Raw genomic sequence first — 21,639 nt, forward strand, 5'->3', positions numbered from 1 at the left:
AGAGTGGGTCTGTGGGAGTCAGAGTGGGTCTGTGGGAGTCAGAGTGGGTCTGTGGGAGTCAGAGTGGGTCTGTGGGAGTCAGAGTGGGTCTGAGGGAGTCAGAGTGGGTCTGAGGGAGTCAGAGTGGGAGTCAGAGTGGGAGTCAGAGCGGGAGTCAGAGCGGGAGTCAGAGCGGGAGTCAGAGCGGGAGTCAGAGCGGGAGTCAGAGCGGGAGTCAGAGCGGGAGTCAGAGCGGGAGTCAGAGCGGGAGTCAGAGCGGGAGTCAGAGCGGGAGTCAGAGCGGGAGTCAGAGCGGGAGTCAGAGCGGGAGTCAGAGCGGGAGTCAGAGCGGGAGTCAGAGCGGGAGTCAGAGCGGGAGTCAGAGCGGGTCTGTGGGAGTCAGAGCGGGTTTGTGGGAGTCAGAGTGGGTCTGAGGGAGTCAGAGTAAGGTCTGTGGGAGTCAGAGTAAGGTCTGTGGGAGTCAGAGTGGGTCTGTGGGAGTCAGAGTGGGTCTGTGGGAGTCAGAGTGGGTCTGTGGGAGTCAGAGTGGGTCTGTGGGAGTCAGAGTGGGTCTGTGGGAGTCAGAGTGGGTCTGTGGGAGTCAGAGTGGGTCTGAGGGAGTCAGAGTGGGTTTGTGGGAGTCAGAGTGGGTCTGTGGGAGTCAGAGTGGGTCTGTGGGAGTCAGAGTGGGAGTCAGAGTGGGAGTCAGAGTGGGAGTCAGAGCGGGAGTCAGAGCGGGAGTCAGAGCGGGAGTCAGAGCGGGAGTCAGAGCGGGAGTCAGAGCGGGAGTCAGAGCGGGAGTCAGAGCGGGTCTGAGGGGGTCTGAGGGGGTCTGAGGGAGTCAGAGTGGGTCTGAGGGAGTCAGAGTGGGTCTGTGGGAGTCAGAGTGGGTCTGTGGGAGTCAGAGTGGGTCTGTGGGAGTCAGAGTAAGGTCTGTGGGAGTCAGAGTAAGGTCTGTGGGAGTCAGAGTAAGGTCTGTGGGAGTCAGAGTAAGGTCTGTGGGAGTCAGAGTAAGGTCTGTGGGAGTCAGAGTGGGTCTGTGGGAGTCAGAGTGGGTCTGTGGGAGTCAGAGTGGGTCTGTGGGAGTCAGAGTGGGTCTGAGGGAGTCAGAGTGGGTCTGAGGGAGTCAGAGTGGGTCTGAGGGAGTCAGAGTGGGTTTGTGGGAGTCAGAGCGGGAGTCAGAGCGGGAGTCAGAGCGGGAGTCAGAGCGGGAGTCAGAGCGGGAGTCAGAGCGGGAGTCAGAGCGGGAGTCAGAGCGGGAGTCAGAGCGGGAGTCAGAGCGGGAGTCAGAGCGGGAGTCAGAGTGGGAGTCAGAGTGGGTCTGAGGGAGTCAGAGTGGGTTTGTGGGAGTCAGAGTGGGTTTGTGGGAGTCAGAGTGGGTTTGTGGGAGTCAGAGTGGGTCTGAGGGAGTCAGAGTGAGTCTGTGGGAGTCTGTGGGAGTCAGAGTGAGTCTGAAGGAGTCAGAGTGGGTCTGAGGGAGTCAGAGTGGGTCTGTGGGAGTCTGACCCAGGTGGAGGAACATGTGAACCTTCTGCTGTGACCTAAATGTTTCATGATGAACTCATACAGGAAACATTCAAAATCAGCTCTGTGGAGCAACATGTTTCTCCAGTTTCTGACAATCAATCCGACCTCTTGCTGTTTTATTTCCTTCTTATCCATCAGAAAGAGATTTAGAGTTCCCATTTACCACCAAATACAGTTAAATCTGCGACTACAAAACCAACAGAACAACATGTGACGCAGGAGTCGTTACTTTTGTGCCGTTTTAACAACCTGAACCAGTTCAGACGGTGTGGGACTGCCCCCTAAAACCAGCTAAAAACGAGCTGGAGCTCCTAAAAAACTAAAAAAGAACTCAAGAAACTGTCAGTTTGCTGCTAAATATCTGTAAAAGTGGTCATGTGACCTCAGCTGCTGGTACTCACTCCCCTGAACTGCTGATTCAACATCAAAGTGATGCTGCTGATAGTCTCTCAGGACCAAAGTAAGATAAAAGGATTACACGGGATTTACTGTGTTGTGTGGGAGAGCCATAAATGTATGAGTTGAGGAGGTGGCGCCCCCTGCTGGGCTCCACTGGTCATGTGACTACAGCGACCCCGATAAGCTGAGGTCAAAGATGCTGCTTCTTCTTTCACTTTTACACAAACACAGCCAGGAAAGTCTTCCTGGTGAACTTCCACAGAGCACCAGCAGGGGGCAGCAGACCACCAGTCAGACAGATGGACCAGCTCCTGCTTTAGTTCTGCTTTAGTTCTGCTCCTGCTTTAGTTCTGCTTTAGTTCTGCTCCTGCTTTAGTTCTGCTTTAGTTCTGCTCCTGCTTTAGTTCTGCTTTAGGTCTGCTCCTGCTTTAGTTCTGCTTTAGTTCTGCTCCTGCTTTAGTTCTGCTCCTGCTTTAGTTCTGCTTTAGTTCTGCTTTAGTTCTGCTCCTGCTTTAGTTCTGCTCCTGCTTTAGTTCTGCTTTAGTTCTGCTTTAGTTCTGCTCCTGCTTTAGTTCTGCTTTAGTTCTGCTTTAGTTCTGCTCCTGCTTTAGTTCTGCTTTAGTTCTGCTCCTGCTTTAGTTCTGCTTTAGTTCTGCTCCTGCTTTAGTTCTGCTTTAGTTCTGCTTTAGTTCTGCTCCTGCTTTAGTTCTGCTTTAGTTCTGCTCCTGCTTTAGTTCTGCTTTAGTTCTGCTTTAGTTCTGCTCCTGCTTTAGTTCTGCTCCTGCTTTAGTTCTGCTTTAGTTCTGCTCCTGCTTTAGTTCTGCTTTAGTTCTGCTTTAGTTCTGCTCCTGCTTTAGTTCTGCTTTAGTTCTGCTCCTGCTTTAGTTCTGCTTTACTTCTGCTCCTGCTTTAGTTCTGCTTTACTTCTGCTCCTGCTTTAGTTCTGCTTTACTTCTGCTCCTGCTTTAGTTCTGCTTTACTTCTGCTCCTGCTTTAGTTCTGCTTTACTTCTGCTCCTGCTTTAGTTCTGCTTTACTTCTGCTTTAGTTCTGCTCCTGCTTTAGTGCTGCTTTAGTTCTGCTCCTGCTTTAGTTCTGCTCCTGCTTTAGTTCTGCTTTAGTTCTGCTCCTGCTTTAGTTCTGCTCCTGCTTTAGTTCTGCTTTAGTTCTGCTTTACTTCTGCTCCTGCTTTAGTTCTGCTTTACTTCTGCTTTAGTTCTGCTCCTGCTTTAGTTCTGCTCCTGCTTTAGTTCTGCTCCTGCTTTAGTTCTGCTCCTGCTTTAGTGCTGCTTTAGTTCTGCTTTAGTTCTGCTTTACTGCTGCTCCTGCTTTAGTTCTGCTTTAGTTCTGCTCCTGCTTTAGTTCTGCTCCTGCTTTAGTTCTGCTTTAGTTCTGCTTTAGTTCTGCTCCTGCTTTAGTGCTGCTTTAGTTCTGCTCCTGCTTTAGTTCTGCTTTAGTTCTGCTCCTGCTTTAGTTCTGCTTTGCTCCTGCTTTAGTTCTGCTCCTGCTTTAGTTCTGCTTTAGTTCTGCTCCTGCTTTAGTTCTGCTTTAGTTCTGCTCCTGCTTTAGTTCTGCTTTAGTTCTGCTCCTGCTTTAGTTCTGCTTTAGTTCTGCTTTAGTTCTGCTTTAGTTCTGCTTTAGTTCTGCTCCTGCTTTAGTTCTGCTCCTGCTTTAGTTCTGCTCCTGCTTTAGTTCTGCTTTAGTTCTGCTCCTGCTTTAGTGCTGCTTTAGTTCTGCTTTAGTTCTGCTCCTGCTTTAGTTCTGCTTTAGTTCTGCTCCTGCTTTAGTTCTGCTTTAGTTCTGCTCCTGCTTTAGTTCTGCTTTAGTTCTGCTCCTGCTTTAGTTCTGCTTTAGTTCTGCTCCTGCTTTAGTGCTGCTTTAGTTCTGCTCCTGCTTTAGTTCTGCTTTAGTTCTGCTCCTGCTTTAGTTCTGCTCCTGCTTTAGTTCTGCTCCTGCTTTAGTTCTGCTCCTGCTTTAGTGCTGCTTTAGTTCTGCTTTAGTTCTGCTTTACTGCTGCTCCTGCTTTAGTTCTGCTTTAGTTCTGCTCCTGCTTTAGTTCTGCTCCTGCTTTAGTTCTGCTTTAGTTCTGCTTTAGTTCTGCTCCTGCTTTAGTGCTGCTTTAGTTCTGCTCCTGCTTTAGTTCTGCTTTAGTTCTGCTCCTGCTTTAGTTCTGCTTTGCTCCTGCTTTAGTTCTGCTCCTGCTTTAGTTCTGCTTTAGTTCTGCTCCTGCTTTAGTTCTGCTTTAGTTCTGCTCCTGCTTTAGTTCTGCTTTAGTTCTGCTCCTGCTTTAGTTCTGCTTTAGTTCTGCTTTAGTTCTGCTTTAGTTCTGCTTTAGTTCTGCTCCTGCTTTAGTTCTGCTCCTGCTTTAGTTCTGCTCCTGCTTTAGTTCTGCTTTAGTTCTGCTCCTGCTTTAGTGCTGCTTTAGTTCTGCTTTAGTTCTGCTCCTGCTTTAGTTCTGCTTTAGTTCTGCTCCTGCTTTAGTTCTGCTTTAGTTCTGCTCCTGCTTTAGTTCTGCTTTAGTTCTGCTCCTGCTTTAGTTCTGCTTTAGTTCTGCTCCTGCTTTAGTGCTGCTTTAGTTCTGCTCCTGCTTTAGTTCTGCTTTAGTTCTGCTCCTGCTTTAGTTCTGCTCCTGCTTTAGTTCTGCTCCTGCTTTAGTTCTGCTTTAGTTCTGCTCCTGCTTTAGTTCTGCTCCTGCTTTAGTTCTGCTTTAGTTCTGCTCCTGCTTTAGTTCTGCTTTAGTGCTGCTTTAGTTCTGCTTTAGTTCTGCTCCTGCTTTAGTTCTGCTTTAGTTCTGCTCCTGCTTTAGTTCTGCTTTAGTTCTGCTCCTGCTTTAGTTCTGCTTTAGTTCTGCTCCTGCTTTAGTTCTGCTTTAGTTCTGCTCCTGCTTTAGTTCTGCTTTACTTCTGCTTTAGTTCTGCTTTAGTTCTGCTCCTGCTTTAGTTCTGCTCCTGCTTTAGTGCTGCTTTAGTTCTGCTTTAGTTCTGCTCCTGCTTTAGTTCTGATTTACTTCTGCTTTAGTTCTGCTCCTGCTTTAGTTCTGCTTTAGTTCTGCTCCTGCTTTAGTGCTGCTTTAGTTCTGCTTTAGTTCTGCTCCTGCTTTAGTGCTGCTTTAGTTCTGCTTTAGTTCTGCTCCTGCTTTAGTTCTGCTCCTGCTTTAGTTCTGATTTACTTCTGCTTTAGTTCTGCTCCTGCTTTAGTTCTGCTTTAGTTCTGCTTTAGTTCTGCTCCTGCTTTAGTTCTGCTTTAGTTCTGCTCCTGCTTTAGTTCTGCTTTAGTTCTGCTCCTGCTTTAGTTCTGCTTTAGTTCTGCTCCTGCTTTAGTTCTGCTTTAGTTCTGCTCCTGCTTTAGTTCTGCTCCTGCTTTAGTTCTGATTTACTTCTGCTTTAGTTCTGCTTTAGTTCTGCTCCTGCTTTAGTGCTGCTTTAGTTCTGCTCCTGCTTTAGTGCTGCTTTAGTTCTGCTCCTGCTTTAGTTCTGCTTTAGTTCTGCTTTAGTTCTGCTCCTGCTTTAGTTCTGCTCCTGCTTTAGTTCTGCTTTAGTTCTGCTTTAGTTCTGCTCCTGCTTTAGTTCTGCTTTAGTTCTGCTCCTGCTTTAGTTCTGCTCCTGCTTTAGTTCTGCTTTAGTTCTGCTCCTGCTTTAGTTCTGCTTTAGTTCTGCTTTAGTTCTGCTCCTGCTTTAGTTCTGCTTTAGTTCTGCTCCTGCTTTAGTTCTGCTTTAGTTCTGCTCCTGCTTTAGTTCTGCTCTGCAGACAGAACACCTCTGACTGCTGATACCGGACCTCACAGCAAACATCTGAAACCTTCTGAATGTGGCTTTTAAACAGCAAATCCAGCTCACTTCCATCCACAGATGCACCATCTGAGGCTCGATCCGTTTCCTGAGGAGCTCAAACTCCAGCTTTCCTCAGTAAAACCACCAGAACCTCCTCCAGAGAAACCACCAGAACCTCCTCCAGAGAAACCACCAGAACCTCCAGAGAAACCATCAGAACCTCCTCCAGAGAAACCATCAGAACCTCCTCCAGAGAAACCATCAGAACCTCCTCCAGAGAAACCACCAGAACCTCCAGAGAAACCACCAGAACCTCCAGAGAAACCACCAGAACCTCCAGAGAAACCACCAGAACCTCCAGAGAAACCACCTGAACCTCCTCCAGAGAAACCATCAGAACCTCCTCCAGAGAAACCACCAGAACCTCCAGAGAAACCACCAGAACCTCCAGAGAAACCACCAGAACCTCCAGAGAAACCACCAGAACCTCCAGAGAAACCACCAGAACCTCCTCCAGAGAAACCACCAGAACCTCCTCCAGAGAAACCACCAGAACCTCCTCCAGAGAAACCACCAGAACCTCCAGAGAAACCATCAGAACCTCCAGAGAAACCACCAGAACCTCCTCCAGAGAAACCACCAGAACCGCCAGAGAAACCATCAGAACCTCCAGAGAAACCACCAGAACCTCCTCCAGAGAAACCACCAGAACCTCCAGAGAAACCATCTGAACCTCCAGAGAAACCACCAGAACCTCCTCCAGAGAAACCACCAGAACCTCCTCCAGAGAAACCACCAGAACCTCCTCCAGAGAAACCACCAGAACCTCCAGAGAAACCATCAGAACCTCCAGAGAAACCACCAGAACCTCCTCCAGAGAAACCACCAGAACCTCCTCCAGAGAAACCACCAGAACCTCCTCCAGAGAAACCATCTGAACCTCCTCCAGAGAAACCACCAGAACCTCCTCCAGAGAAACCATCTGAACCTCCTCCAGAGAAACCACCAGAACCTCCTCCAGAGAAACCATCTGAGGTGATTATTTCAACAGAAAACTGAGCAGAACGTTATTTTTAAGCTTTAGGATTTAGTCTGTAATCGGGTTTTAATATCAGAGACGATTTAAATGATATTATTGGCTGATTTTATTGTGAGATTATTCAGATAAATGTTCTGACATGTGGAACCAGACGCTTGTTCTAATTATTTCATCATCATCAGTTGGGATTTTTAACATGTTTTAGCAGATTTTAAGTGGTACCAGTGAAGCTGAATGTTATAAACAGTTCAGACGCCACTTAGGCCACGCCCACACAAACGCAGCCACCTGATTGGCTGTAGCAGGCTGTCAGGTGGCTGCATCCCTCAGGACGGCTGGCAGCGCCCTGAGGTTTGGGAGGGGAACTCAAAGCTCAGCACCCACTGAGTTATCGAGGAAATGCAGATAAAAACCCCTGTTTTGTGACGTGTGGATCAATAACTGTGAGAAGAAGTAAAACTATGACCACAGGAAGTCCTCCACCTGCCAAACAGGTGATCGGATCGGATCGGGACGCCTTCAGAGAGCAGCTGGAGGAAGCCGGAGCTTTAAGGGGAAGCAATTAAGTCACTCGAAACGTCGAGTACTTCCTGTGGAAACGGCGTCCGCCACCAACAGCTGCGAGGAAACAAAGCCGGGGGGGGGGGGTTCCTGCTCCTGAACACATTGTTACTGCGTCTTACTTCCTGTTGGACTGAGCTTTCTCCGGCTGCGCGATCCTTCAGCCGAGGTTCAGGGTTCATCGATCTCTGGTGGTTAAATCCATCCCTTCTCCACCAGATCTGACCGTCTTCAGCCAAACAAACTAAAATCTGACCTGCTAATAAAGTTCTATCATCGATTATTCTATCAATCTCTTCATGGATTCATTTAGATTGTTACCATAATAAGTATTTAAAGAGGTGAGGCCTTTGCAGCTGCCTCACCTGCAGGTTTCAGCATCCAGGTGAGAAACAGAAAGAGTCGGCTGTTTACCTCCATCAGCTGTTCAGGCAGCTGCTCCAGGTCCTTTAAGATGGAAAGATTTCTATTCCAGGATATACGGCTCGTACAGGGCTGCAGCAAACAGTTACTCAGGTAATCAATCATTCCATCAATCAATCGAGTAATCAGACGATAAAATACTTTTACAATAACTATTTAGAGAGAAAGAAGATTACATTATGAGTACAGCCACAATTAGGGTTAAAGAGCATCTAAAACATCCTCCTGATGCTGATAACAGGACCACAGAACAGCTGCTATTAGCTTTCTAGCTAACATCCAGCTGTGCTAACAGCTGTTAGCTTCTCTCCTGCTGTCTCTGCTTTCATGAACTGTTTTAAAGCAGCTGAAATCCTAATAAAAAGGTCTTATTTCCTGCTTTATTGTCTGTTATCAGAGAACAAAGACTCAGAGGCACATTAAGGACAATATGATGTTCATTGTGCTAACTTCCTGTATCCCACCTGGTTTCAATCCCTGATAGTTTCCCTCAGTACATCTTTCTTCTTCTACGCCTCCACATCAGCATCTTTTTCTACATTTTCTGCCTCTTTTTCTACATTTTCTGCCTCTTTTTCTACATTTTCTGCCTCTTTTTCTACATTTTCTGCCTCTTTTTCTACATTTTCTGCCTCTTTTTCCAGTTATTGTTCCGTTACTTTCTGGGATCTGTGAGCTCGCTCAGACCACTCGGACCAGTTCGACTCCAAACCTTTTCGTCTTCCAGCCAATCAGCACTGATACAACCTAACCATCGGTTCCTGGAGGCTCCAGCTGCTGAGGATTCACTGAATAAATCGGATAAACTCGGCCCGGCAGTCGCAGCTGGTGGAAAAAGAGGCGGGTGTTGGTGGAGATCCTGAACTCTCCATCACTAACAACCAGATTCAAGGAGGCCTATCACCACCTATAAGTGTTGATATTGATCAATCAGATTTATTTTATTTTCTTAATCGTCTAAAAACGAATCTAAAGTCAAATAACAATATTTTACTGGAAGTTCTTTAATGTTCTATAAAAGGTGCAGAAATGTGCCAAATGTTGGAATTTCTGCTCCATGAATGATTTCTCAGCAGCTTCATCTGAGATCTGCTGACTCAAACATTTACAACAACCAATAAGAGCTTTAATGTAAATATTTGTCTGATTTTACCTCCATAAGATATCAGTTTAATAATGAATGAAATCTTGATAAAAACACGTTTCTTGGTCTTTAATTCATTCTTCCAGCCCTTCATGTTCCCTCCACAGACAGAAGGAATCCATTATTCAGCAGGGCAGAGAGCTGCTGCAGATCTGCAGAGATTCTCCATCCACATGAATACAAATACAGAGAGAGGGGTGAGGGGGGAGAGGCCCGGGGGAGGCCAGAGGATCAGAGGAAAAACTGCAGCTCTGCAGAGAAACCCAGCAACACAACACTGAGCTGCCAGAAAAGATGTAAAAATACAGGAATAAAGATTTATCTGATTCAAGCAGGCTGCTGAAAACTGAGGCAACAGCGATGGAACCACCACACAGAGCAGTTTTACTCATTAAAACATCAAAAATCCTGATATGACAACAAACTATTAAACTGTTATAACTGATTATAGAGTCTGACCGAGGAGAGATGCTGTTCCAATGAAAGAGGCTGGAACCAGAATAAAACCATCAGAGACACACACCTGGAACACACCTGAGGAACCACAAACACACACCTGAGGAACCACACACACCTGAGGAACCACACACCTGAGGAACCACACACACCTGGAACACACCTGAGGAACCACACACACCTGAGGAACCACAAACACACCTGAGGAACCACAAACACACCTGAGGAACCACAAACACCTGAGGAACCACAAACACACCTGAGGAACCACAAACACACCTGAGGAACCTCACACACCTGAGGAACCACAAACACACCTGAGGAACCACAAACACACCTGAGGAACCACACACACCTGAGGAACCACAAACACACCTGAGGAACCACAAACACACCTGAGGAACCACACACACCTGAGGAACCTCACACACCTGAGGAACCACAAACACACCTGAGGAACCACAAACACACCTGAGGAACCACACACACCTGGAACACACCTGAGGAACCACAAACACACCTGAGGAACCACACACACCTGAGGAACCACACACACCTGAGGAACCACAAACACACCTGAGGAACCACAAACACACCTGAGGAACCGCACACACCTGAGGAACCACACACACCTGAGGAACCACACACACCTGGAACACACCTGAGGAACCACACACACCTGAGGAACCACACACACCTGAGGAACCACACACACCTGAGGAACCACACACACCTGAGGAACCACACACACCTGAGGAACCACAAACACACCTGAGGAACCGCACACACCTGAGGAACCACACACACCTGGAACACACCTGAGGAACCACACACACCTGAGGAACCACACACACCTGAGGAACCACACACACCTGAGGAACCACACACACCTGGCCCAACATTAAGGAGAAAGGTGTCCCAAACAGTATGGGGGGCTTTGCACTTGGTAAAACTTTGGCCTGGATGCTTTTATCGTCTTTAGAGACGTTAGGTTTTGAGGAAAGGAAATATTTTGGCTGCTCAGCTGGGTTTGGTTTCCTCAGAGTTTCATGACAAACACGTGAAATCCAGAACGACGCTGAAGGAAAACGCCTGAATCCGACCAGCTTCTTCTTCACAGATCCGAAAACTCAACTCCCAGCCATCCCATACGGCTGTGACATCACGCTGGAGGTCAAAGGTCAACCGGCCGATTCCTCCAACAGAAAGTCCCCCTTTTCTCTATGCCTCCACTCTGTTGCCATGCCTGCCCACGCCTTCCCATCATCCTCTCTGTTCCTCTCCTTCTGCTCTCCTCGCCACCCTGCTGTCTGCTGGCAGCTCGCTCTTCACCTCCGTTACACATGCCTGGATGCTCCTCCTCCTCCTCCGGCAGCAGACTTTCCTCTGAAAGCTGCGGCGCCGCTTGGCTTTCAGATGAATGTTTTATCTGAGATGAATGTTTAAATCGCACCAGTTTAACGGGATTTCTGTTCCTCACCTTCAAACGCTTCCAAACCATTTCTACTGGAGTTTATTTCATGATTTTGCATGAATTTGTGGACATTTGACCCTAAATAAGTGCTTTTATCACCAGCTGCTGAACCACGGTGTGGATATTTAACACTGTGTCGTATTTCACGGGACGTTGTTCATCTCAAGATGTTTTTATGACAGATTCCCAGCCTGGGTTTAAGGGCAAAGTTACTTTTTAGAGAAATGACATCCTCCCCTGGACTTTGACATCACATAAAAATGACACACCTAAAGCGGCGTGCTGTTTATCCGTCTCGCCACGGGAACTCCAGACCAGCAGACGATAATCTGAGACCAGAGGAGCTGGATTAATGAGCCTCTGCGACACAAACTGCACATGTTGAGAGTTACAGGCTGAGTCTGAACTCTGCTGAGAGGCAGAAACACTGGATTCAAACCAGACCAGCAGCTGGTAACTTTCCTGCTCTGACCAGGTTGGAATCACCTGTTTGAACAGAGCGTCAGGGAAAAGCCTTCATCCCTCAGAAAACACAGATGTTTTCACACCGTCTCTCTGAGCATCAGATTCAGAAGCTGCTGGATGTTAAACATCTGAACAATAAAGAGCACAGAGTCGCATTTAAAAGAATAAAATAACTTTCTCTGAGGACTTATTGAGATGTACGAGTCACATTAGCTGTTGGTTTAAGCTCAGCAGCTCTCAGTTTCAGCCTCTTTGGTAACAGTCTGAGAATTAGCAAGAGCTCAACTCCACCGTTTAGTGAGATTAGCATCATAATGAAGCTGTTCCTCCAGTCAGAAACACTCCAGCTCTATATACAGATAGTTACTCTGTTGATCCCAGAGGGAAACAGGTTAGCAGTTAGCTGCGAGTCTGCAGTTAGCTGCCAGTCTGCAGTTAGCTGCCAGTCTGCAGTTAGCTGCCAGTCTGCAGTTAGCTGCCAGTCTGCAGTTAGCTGCCAGTCTGCAGTTAGCTGCCAGTCTGCAGTTAGCTGCCAGTCTGCAGTTAGCTGCCAGTCTGCAGTTAGCTGCCAGTCTGCAGTTAGCTGCCAGTCTGCAGTTAGCTGCCAGTCTGCAGTTAGCTGCCAGTCTGCAGTTAGCTGCCAGTCTGCAGTTAGCTGCCAGTCTGCAGTTAGCTGCAAGTTTGCAGTTAGCTGCAAGTCAGCAGTTAGCTGTAAGTCTGCAGTTAGCTGTAAGTCTGCAGTTAGCTGTAAGTCTGCAGTTAGCTGTAAGTCTGCAGTTAGCTGTAAGTCTGCAGTTAGCTGTAAGTTTGCAGTTAGCTGTAAGTTTGCAGTTAGCTGTAAGTTAGCAGTTAGCTGTAAGTCTGCAGTTAGCTGTAAGTCTGCAGTTAGCTGTAAGTCTGCAGTTAGCTGTAAGTTTGCAGTTAGCTGTAAGTTAGCAGCAGATGCTAGCAAACACTGTTTTCTCATCAGCAGTAATGGACCAAGCCGGAGATGTGCACAGCGTAACTCGTAGTAATGCATGTGAACCGTTAATTACTGCGTTTAAACATGTTGGATATATTAACCTCATTAAACAGTTGTACCTGGAGACCTCCATCTTTATCAGAAACATGCCGATAATGTAACGTTAGCACAACCCTGGTAAATAAATCCCAGGGTTGTGTTTTTGGGGAGTTTTACACCTGCTGGTGACTTCAGACGCCCTGATATCTGCTCCCAGGAGCAGGAAGAAGGGATTTTTACAGAATACTGCACTAAAGCAGTAAAAATGCTCTGTAAACACGACCAGCTGACCGACACCTGAACAAAGAACAACCTGAAACCGACCAAAGTCACAATCTGAGCCAACAGAAGCCGAAGGTGCTGCCTGACGTCAGCTTTCAGGATAAGTTTGTGTAAAGGGTGGCCTTCGTCTTCAGGTGTTCGTCCTCTGAGTCCTGATCCGTCTCCGTTTGTCCTGCTGAGAGCAGCTCAGAGCTGAAAATAGTCCCAGCTCTGAGGCGCTGTCCTACAAACGCACACCGGCACACTGAGGCTGCACCTGGGGAGGCAACACCTGGTCTGTGAGGTCATCGCTCTCAGCTCCTCTTAGTGGGACGCTAAATCTAATGGTCAAACGTCCGGTTCTGTCGACCGATTTCACAGCAAACGAGTTCTTTTGAACGTGGAAACACTTTAAAGACGCTGATCTGATCCAAGTTCACCTCCAGGACGAATGTCGGGAAAAGGTGGATTCAAACAAATGAAGCCAACAGATATGAACTCAAACACTGAGGACATTTCACTGATTTTCTCTTGTTTTTATGTGGATAAAATGACAGAAAAACACGAAAAAGATCAGAAGTTGGAGCAGCTTAGTTCATGAACTCAAAAGGATCAAAAAGAAAGAAAAAATAAAATAAAAACGCAGAAATGTGTTCAAATGTTCACCAGATGTTGTGGAATCCAAGGCTCTGCCACGCAGTGATGTCATCAGTGATGTCACCACATGCAAATGAGGTGATTCATTTTAAAACCTTCATAAACTTTGGGTCACACTGAATATTTTTCCCATTTACAGTTTTATCTCTTTTATCCGTTTTTAAGCTGCAGGCGTTTGAAAGAACATTTTTAATGCAAATATAGAAGGTTTGTAGATTTAATTAAATACTTTCTGATGCACCTCAGAGGAAGTGTTCAGTTTCAGCTGATTTTAACCTCCTGATTCCCCTTTTAACCTCCTGACGACATGTTATCCGTTTACTCTAAACCCAACTTAAAAAATCTCAGTTATATAGAAGTTAACAAGTGAAAAAGACTGACTGGCGTTCATTTTTCCCACAACACACAAAGCAGCTCAAAAATCATAAATATGAGCAAACAGATCAATTAGCTGATTAGTCTTCATAGAAGTTATTTTAACAGCAGTTTGGAAGCAGAAACAACACATTTATACCACCTGAGCAGAGCTCACACCTTCCTAAAGACAGAAAAACGAGTCCAAGTTCATGTTTCCAGCTTCTAACGACCATAAAAGTTAACCAACTGCTCGTCTGTTCACCTGAAACAGACTCAGAACACTTCTTTGTTGTTTGGCTGAATTAAAAGTCCACAATAAGTGATTAAAATATTATTTTATGACCTCTAAAACAAAAATATGGTGAAATACATTCATTCACATGTATATTTTGATAAGAAAAATGTAAACAAATTACTCCCTTTCATTGTTTATGCTGCCAATTTTCTCTGGATTTGATCATTAGCAGTTAAAAATACCCTAATAAAGAGTAGATTGTCAAGATTTATCCCTTTAATGCCTTAAATGCTCAAACAAAGCTCAGTGAATGCATCTGAAATATCTACATTCAGTTCATAAAACTGGTTTGAATAATCTGTGGGTGGTCAGTAACCACACACCAGCTGAATCAGATTAAAATTAAAGTTAAATATCTGAGATCTTAACCTGACACAGCAAAGCAGATCAGCTGTGATGATAAAGTAGTTTCTTATTAAGCAGCAGCCATGAGAATAAGTCACCTTCAATAATCAAATCAGACTGTAAACCATTTATCAAGCCAAACCCTACACGTTCACCTAATTTAAACAGATACTTATCCCCTGTGGTGATAAAAGCTTGAAGAAGCCATCAGATCTGCTCTTTCTGTCAAGAAAATGCCCCGCCAAACTCCCCTTAAGAAAACTGACAATTAGGACCATTCCCGACTGGTTGGTAAAAAATATATTTTAAAAAATTAAATAAACAACATATTTCATATAACAAACGTCTTCTGTTGAATTCGGCATTTTCACAACTGATAAAGATGTTGTACATATCTGTTTAAACTTCACTTCTTTAACTCACTGTCAGCCTCCGTTAATTAGCCATTACGATGGAGAAACCGCGGGAACGTTTCAAAAAGTACATTTTATACTGTAATAAGCGCATTTTTAACGGCTCACACACGCGCCGAATTAATCATCGAGTCGCCGTTAACTAAATTCACCGGTTCGCATGTTTGTGTGGAGTCATTTTGGGAGTTTTTTCGGTCGTTACCTTAGTCGTGACAATACAAATGCAGTCCATCGTTCCGCGCCGGGGGTACAGCCCGGGAGCATCAGCATCTCATCTCTTGCCGTCAGTCCTGCTGCGCGAGCTGCAACCACGCGCTCTCCTCACAAAAACCGTCACATTCACACACGTGCGACCGACTGCTGCCGCTTTCTACCGGAGTTAGAGCGGGTGCTCAGCAGAGAGCCACCCCCTCTGAGGTCCTACTTCATCCCGGATCCGGAGCTCAGCGGGAGCAGAATCACCAAGCCCGCTCCTCAAGACCGAGGTGCGTTCAAGAGCTCTGGGAAAAATGGTTCCCCTCATACTTCAGACCGTTATCACTAATAGAGTACAAATAAAAGAAAAATAAAACTATAGAACTGCTAAGTTATGATTACAAAACAACTTAGACGTGATTGATAAACTTAGTTCCGTCTTATATCAGCTCCTCTTCTGTTAAATATTTGCAGGTAGTTTATATACAACACAATTTTCCAACAGTTTAAATGCAGCACCTCATATCTGTGCAGCCCAAGTTTTAACAGGTTAAAATTATGCCAAAAATCTTAAAGAAAATGTAATGAAGCTCAACTAACAGCTGTTAAAAACCTAATATTTATTTTCCATGACAGTCTGTACATATTTTCACTCTTATAAAGAACATTTAAACATAAAAAACCCCAAAAAAGTTATTTGTTTCTACATATTCTTGCAATCAAATACCATCGTCACTGTAATCAAGTTATATTCAAATTTACTGGAATTTATTTTAATGAAAACAGCTCGATATGTAAAGATACTGTGTCGGGACGTGTTTCAAAGGAATTATCATTATTATTTTCCAACATGTCAACAAAAAGTCTGAAAGAAATGGCACAAAATAATCAGCCAAATGTGCAGCTTTAATTACCAATGCCAATCTAAAAACCCTCATAAAGAGGGCTGAAACACTCAAAGCGGCTCGTTTAAAAGTCTAACATTCAGAAGATATTTAGTATCCTCCAAAAGAAGACAAAAACACCCACATTTGATTCAAATTGAGCCTCTTTGTCTGAGAAAAGAGAGAATTTTCTCCTGAAAAAGTGTGGAAATAATGAAAATATGTTGAACGACGACAGCTCTGAGTTCTGATCAATGAAGCGCTGAGACGTCCTGAGACCCTGAACTCACCTGATCCCAGTCACTCCACACTGCTTCACCTTTTGTTCTGCACCTTTAAAACGGTCTACGATAACATGTGTGACTCAACGCCAAATGGCTGAGGGGGAGGAAGAGGAGCGGGAGGAAGAGCAGCAGCGTGTGTGGGCATCACGAGCATGAATTTTTCACAGCTCCATGAATCCGTCATGGGGCTGCGTCCCGGTGTGTCATCGCCCTCATATGGCATGTTTAACGGCTGCTTACACAACCTTTAACCAGCAGGAAGTGATGTCAGCACTTTTACACATTTATCTCCTTCGGTCCACCTTTGCTCCGTCTGTAAACTTCTCTGACCCTGATGTTGCTGTTGATTTATTGTCACATTTCCATCCATTATCTGCTGCTGCTCCGGGGGTCGGGGGGGCAGCAGCTTTAACAGAAACCCAGGCGTCCCTGTCCCCGGCCACTTCCTCCAGCTCTGCCGGGGGGACCCCGAGGCGTTCCCAGGCCATAGTCTCTCCAGCGTGTCCTGGGTCTTCCCCGGGTCTCCTCCCAGTGGGACGGGCCCAGAACACCTCCCCAGGGAGGCCTCCAGGGGGCATCCTAACCAGATGCCACCTCATCTGACTCCTCTCGATGCGGAGGAGCAGCGGTTCTACTCCGAGCCCCTCCCGGATGGCCGAGCTTCTCAGCCTATCTCTAACCGGGGGCTCACACCAAAAGCGTCGTGAGCGGCCAGCTGCCGTTCATTTTCAATGTAAGCTGGCGTTGTGAGCGACACGTTGTGGGCTTCGTGAGCTTCAAGAGTTGAGAAAGGCTCAACTTTATGCAAATGAGCAGTGACGCTACGCGACGGCAGCCAATTAGGGCCGATCTGGATTCTGAAGACGGAAAAAAAGCGAAAAACGGCAGAGCTCAAACACAAAGAGCCCAGAGTAGCATCCATGGTGAAAGAGGGAACCGATGTATGGATGGATTATTATATATATGCTAGTTGCTATACATATAAGCCCCGCCCCTTTGGCCGCTTCGGGCGGCAGAAGAAGTACAAGCGGCGGGTTGTGAGCGTCGTGAGCGGCTGTGGTCGCTCACAACGCTTTTGGTGTGAGCTCCGGTTAAGGAGAGCCAGACACCCTGTGGAGGAAACCCATTTCGGCCGCTTGTATCCTCTCGTTCTTTCGGTCTCTCCCCACAGCTCGGGACCATAGGAGAGGAACCAGTAAATAGAGAGCTTCACCTTCTGGCTCAGCTCCTTCTTCACCAGGACGGGTCGGTGCAGCAACACTGCAGACGCTGCACCGATCCGCCGTCCATCTCCCCTCCATTCTTCCCTCACTGTGAACAAGACCCGAGATACTTGAACTCCTCATGAATGAGAGAGCGTTCCAGCCTCTTCCAGCTGAGAACTATGGTTATGATGCTGGATTTGGAGGTTCTGGTTCTGATCCCAGCCGCTTCACACTCGGTTTACACCCAACTGACGTAAAACTGGGGCTGATGCCTCAAACCAACCAGCCTGGATACAATTCAGCTCAATTCACCAACACTTTATTAAGCCCCGAAGCAGAATTATAGACAAAATCAAAGATAAATCAGCTGAGAAACGTTTAGAAAGTTGGAGCTACTTCCCGTTACCTTCTGAAGCCTCAGCCTCAGACCAACATGGAAAGTTCTTCTTCGGTCAGTTTTACTCAGTTTGCAGCTTTTTAACATGTTCACGAACATAAACAACGTGCACGTGTACCGATTTCACTCGAACGCCACATTCAGATCCTTTAAAGAAGTAAACGAGACCAAATAAAACTTATTTTTCATCCTTTTCTGAGCGTGTTTGTTCATAAAAACACGCCGTCTAAAGCCCCTAAAGCAAACCCACGTGTACAGCTGTGCATGTGCAGGGTTCAGATGTGGATGTTCGGTCGTCCTGCTGCAGCCTGAACCCTCTGCACACATCTGTACCTGCAGCCTCGGCACACATCTGTACCTGCAGCCTCGGCACACATCTGTACCTGCAGCCTCGGCACACATCTGTACCTGCAGCCTCGGCACACATCTGTACCTGCAGCCTCTGCACACATCTGTACCTGCAGCCTCGGCACACATCTGTATCTGCAGCCTCTGCACACATCTGTATCTGCAGCCTCGGCACACATCTGTACCTGCAGCCTCGGCACACATCTGGACCTGCAGCCTCGGCACACATCTGGACCTGCAGCCTCGGCACACATCTGGACCTGCAGCCTCGGCACACATCTGGACCTGCAGCCTCGGCACACATCTGGACCTGCAGCCTCGGCACACATCTGTATCTGCAGCCTGAAACCTCTGCACACATCTGTACCTGCAGCCTCTGCACACATCTGTACCTGCAGCCTCTGCACACATCTGTACCTGCAGCCTCTGCACACATCTGTACCTGCAGCCTCTGCACACATCTGTGTCTGCAGCCTCTGCACACATCTGTGTCTGCAGCCTCTGCACACATCTGTGTCTGCAGCCTCTGCACACATCTGTGTCTGCAGCCTCGGCACACATCTGTATCTGCAGCCTCGGCACACATCTGTATCTGCAGCCTCTGCACACATCTGTACCTGCAGCCTCTGCACACATCTGTACCTGCAGCCTCGGCACACATCTGTACCTGAAACCTCTGCACACATCTGTACCTGCAGCCTCTGCACACATCTGTACCTGAAGCCTGAACCCTCTGCACACATCTGTACCTGCAGCCTCTGCACACATCTGTATCTGCAGCCTCTGCACACATCTGTACCTGCAGCCTCTGCACACATCTGTACCTGCAGCCTCTGCACACATCTGTACCTGAAACCTCTGCACACATCTGTATCTGCAGCCTCTGCACACATCTGTACCTGCAGCCTCTGCACACATCTGTACCTGCAGCCTCGGCACACATCTGTACCTGAAACCTCTGCACACATCTGTACCTGCAGCCTCTGCACACATCTGTACCTGAAGCCTGAACCCTCTGCACACATCTGTATCTGCAGCCTCTGCACACATCTGTACCTGCAGCCTCTGCACACATCTGTACCTGCAGCCTCGGCACACATCTGTACCTGCAGCCTCGGCACACATCTGTACCTGCAGCCTCGGCACACATCTGTATCTGCAGCCTCGGCACACATCTGTATCTGCAGCCTGAAACCTCTGCACACATCTGTACCTGAAACCTCTGCACACATCTGTACCTGCAGCCTCTGCACACATCTGTACCTGAAGCCTGAACCCTCTGCACACATCTGTATCTGCAGCCTCTGCACACATCTGTGTCTGCAGCCTCTGCACACATCTGTGTCTGCAGCCTCTGCACACATCTGTATCTGCAGCCTGTGCACACATCTGTATCTGCAGCCTCTGAGTTCAGACCAAATTACCACAGTGAATCACGTGGATCGGCTCCTCTGTCGGCCGGCGTGAGTCTGAAGCTGCTGGAAGCGCAGCTTCTCCTGGTTTGTGGCCACAGCTCCAGCGGCGCTTTGCATACAGCCTGCTGAGCAACACTCACTTCCCAGCTGGGAACGTACAACATGGACGGATGAGAGGGCGGCTGAAGCCTTTCACAGCAGACGACAGAAACGGGAACCAGAAGAGTCGAAATACTGAAGCCTGCAAACATACATGAACCACCACCAAGGTCCTGAACGGCAGTACAGCTCCGGCCTCTGGGCCTCAGAATAAAAGCTCCACACCAGGTCATGGCTCAGCGTTTAAAGCTGCAGGATCAGGGATCTCAGCAGGTTTTTAATCCACCAGCAGGACCTCAGGTTTGCTGAAGCAGCTGCTGGACTGTTAAATACAGCCTCCATCAGGCTGAAAAGCTACAAATAAATCATTTCTAAATGATTCAACAGGTCAATCTCAGTTCCAGGAGTCAGTTTTTTCATTTCTTTTCTTGCAGATAACTTTTGTATCGGTCAGTTATTCATTTGTGGGACTTTTCAAAGGTTTTCAAAGGTTTGGCAGTGATCACAGTTTAGAGTTTCACTCATTTTGCTGTGTCAGTTCTCGTGTTTCTGAGCCACATTTCTTCACATTTTGTTGCAACAATCAGTCAGAAGCATCTTTTTAAACTCCAAAGAACTCATTTGGGAATAAAAGCTTTGGTCATATGACCACTTTAAGATATTTAACAGCTGAAATCATGGTCTTCCTCTGAAGATCCAGGTGTTGTTGGCCTCAGGTTACCGCTAACAGCTGAAGTAAAGTGCACCAGATCATTTAAACCTGCAAGGGGAGCGGTTCAGCTGTGAAGAAGAAGGCTTCAGGAAGTCCAAAGGTCAGCTATGAATCAGGTGTTGGTGCCGTAAAGAGGCGGGTGCGACAGCTTCAACGCTGCTCCATGGAAACCTTCTAACCTGGTGTCGAGGAGGGCAGCAAAGAAGCTGCTTTTCTCCCAGAAGAACATCATCCAGGACGGACTGAATTTCTGCAGAAAGTGCAAAGACCGGACAGCAGAAGGCTGGCAGGAAGACTCAGTTCAGGCCCGGTTCCGTCAATTTGGGCATAAAGAGAATCGTTTTCAAGGTTAAAGAAATAGATCGTGTCTAAATACGACCCGGTCAAGGAGGTCTGAAGGAGTCATTAATCAGGTTTTGTTTTTAAAAAGAGGAGTTTTGCCTCTGAAAATGTGGTAAAATGTCTTTAACGGTGCATTAAAGCAGTGAAGCCTGTGAACTTTAACCCTATGAGCTGCTGCCGGGGCTGAGAAGCTCCAGGACTGGGCAGCAAGAGAAGTTATCCTTTCAGATGAGGCCTCATTCCATCTGTCCGGGATGCAGCCGTTTGTCCAAAGAAGAAAAGGTGAAAACCACCCTGAACACGGAGAGGCATCGAATGCTGTCCAAGAGCAGCTTCTTCCAAAGATCCAGCAGCTTTCTGCTGACAAACTGTCCATTTTCCAGCCCCATGAAGCAGCCTGGCCCAGATCCAACAGGAACATTATTACCAGATCCAACAGGAACATTATTACCAGATCCAACAGGAACATTATTATTTCATTAGTTTCACTTTATGCTTCATTTCCTTTTATTTTGGATGATTAGGTTCATTATAACTGCACTCAAACAACCACAATAAATTCCTTTTTCCTGCAAACAAACTTCAGATTTAGGAGGTTTCTGAGGTCACTTTAAAATAATTTAATCCTTTGAACCAAGAATCAGCATCTAAATGTGAAATAAACTTATAATTACAGAGCTGCAGCCGGATGGTTGTTTGATTTTATTTCTAATTTTCAACAGTTTTTCACACCGAAACATTTCAATTTCTTTGAAAATGCTGAAAATTCTCAGTTTATCCACATTCATATTCAGTTTGATGAGTAATAATTTAGCTTTTTAAGCTCATTAATGTGTCTTTACCTCTAAATTTAAATCTACTTTAGTTTTTTGTTTTATTGAGAGCAAATATTTTCACTTTGCAGTTAAATCGTTTCTTTTTCTGCTGGGAGGTGTTTTATGCAAACTGTTCAAAAACAGCTGGAAAACCAGTCTTGGTTCCAGTTAAACTGAAGCTGACCCCTGGGTGTGGGCGACGGTGCTCTGAGGACAGGAGGTGTACCGTTCAGAACCGACCACATGGACCAGAATGAATGAAGCACGATGACCCATGACCCCTGAAGGCCTCACAAACGCCTCAAGGTGTCGCTGCATCGTGTGAAACCAGAGAAGAAGAGCTTCAGCTGTTGAGGTTCTGCTGACTTCTTCTTCG

The 21,639-nt window shown here is 46.7% G+C and overlaps 1 protein-coding gene across 16 annotated transcripts in view; it reads right to left on the reverse strand.

Annotated features, from left to right (window-relative positions):
• The window catches only part of LOC140268472 (disks large homolog 1), a 122,338-nt gene that overhangs the window by 73,477 nt on the left and 27,222 nt on the right, over positions 1-21,639 (reverse strand). The window contains exon 1 of one of the 16 annotated variants that reach the window (XM_072363372.1): positions 14,770-15,019. The exons of the other annotated variants lie outside the window; for them this stretch is intronic. Coding sequence (XP_072219473.1) covers positions 14,770-14,799 — 30 coding nt within the window. The 5' untranslated portion in view covers positions 14,800-15,019. Of the gene's footprint in view, positions 1-14,769; positions 15,020-21,639 lie in introns of those variants that run through there. 16 annotated transcript variants of the gene reach the window in all.

The sequence above is a fragment of the Leuresthes tenuis genome, unplaced genomic scaffold, assembly GCF_036924035.1.
Source record: "Leuresthes tenuis unplaced genomic scaffold, fLeuTen1.0.hap1 SCAF_14, whole genome shotgun sequence".
Taxonomy (NCBI): Eukaryota; Metazoa; Chordata; class Actinopteri; order Atheriniformes; family Atherinopsidae; genus Leuresthes; species Leuresthes tenuis.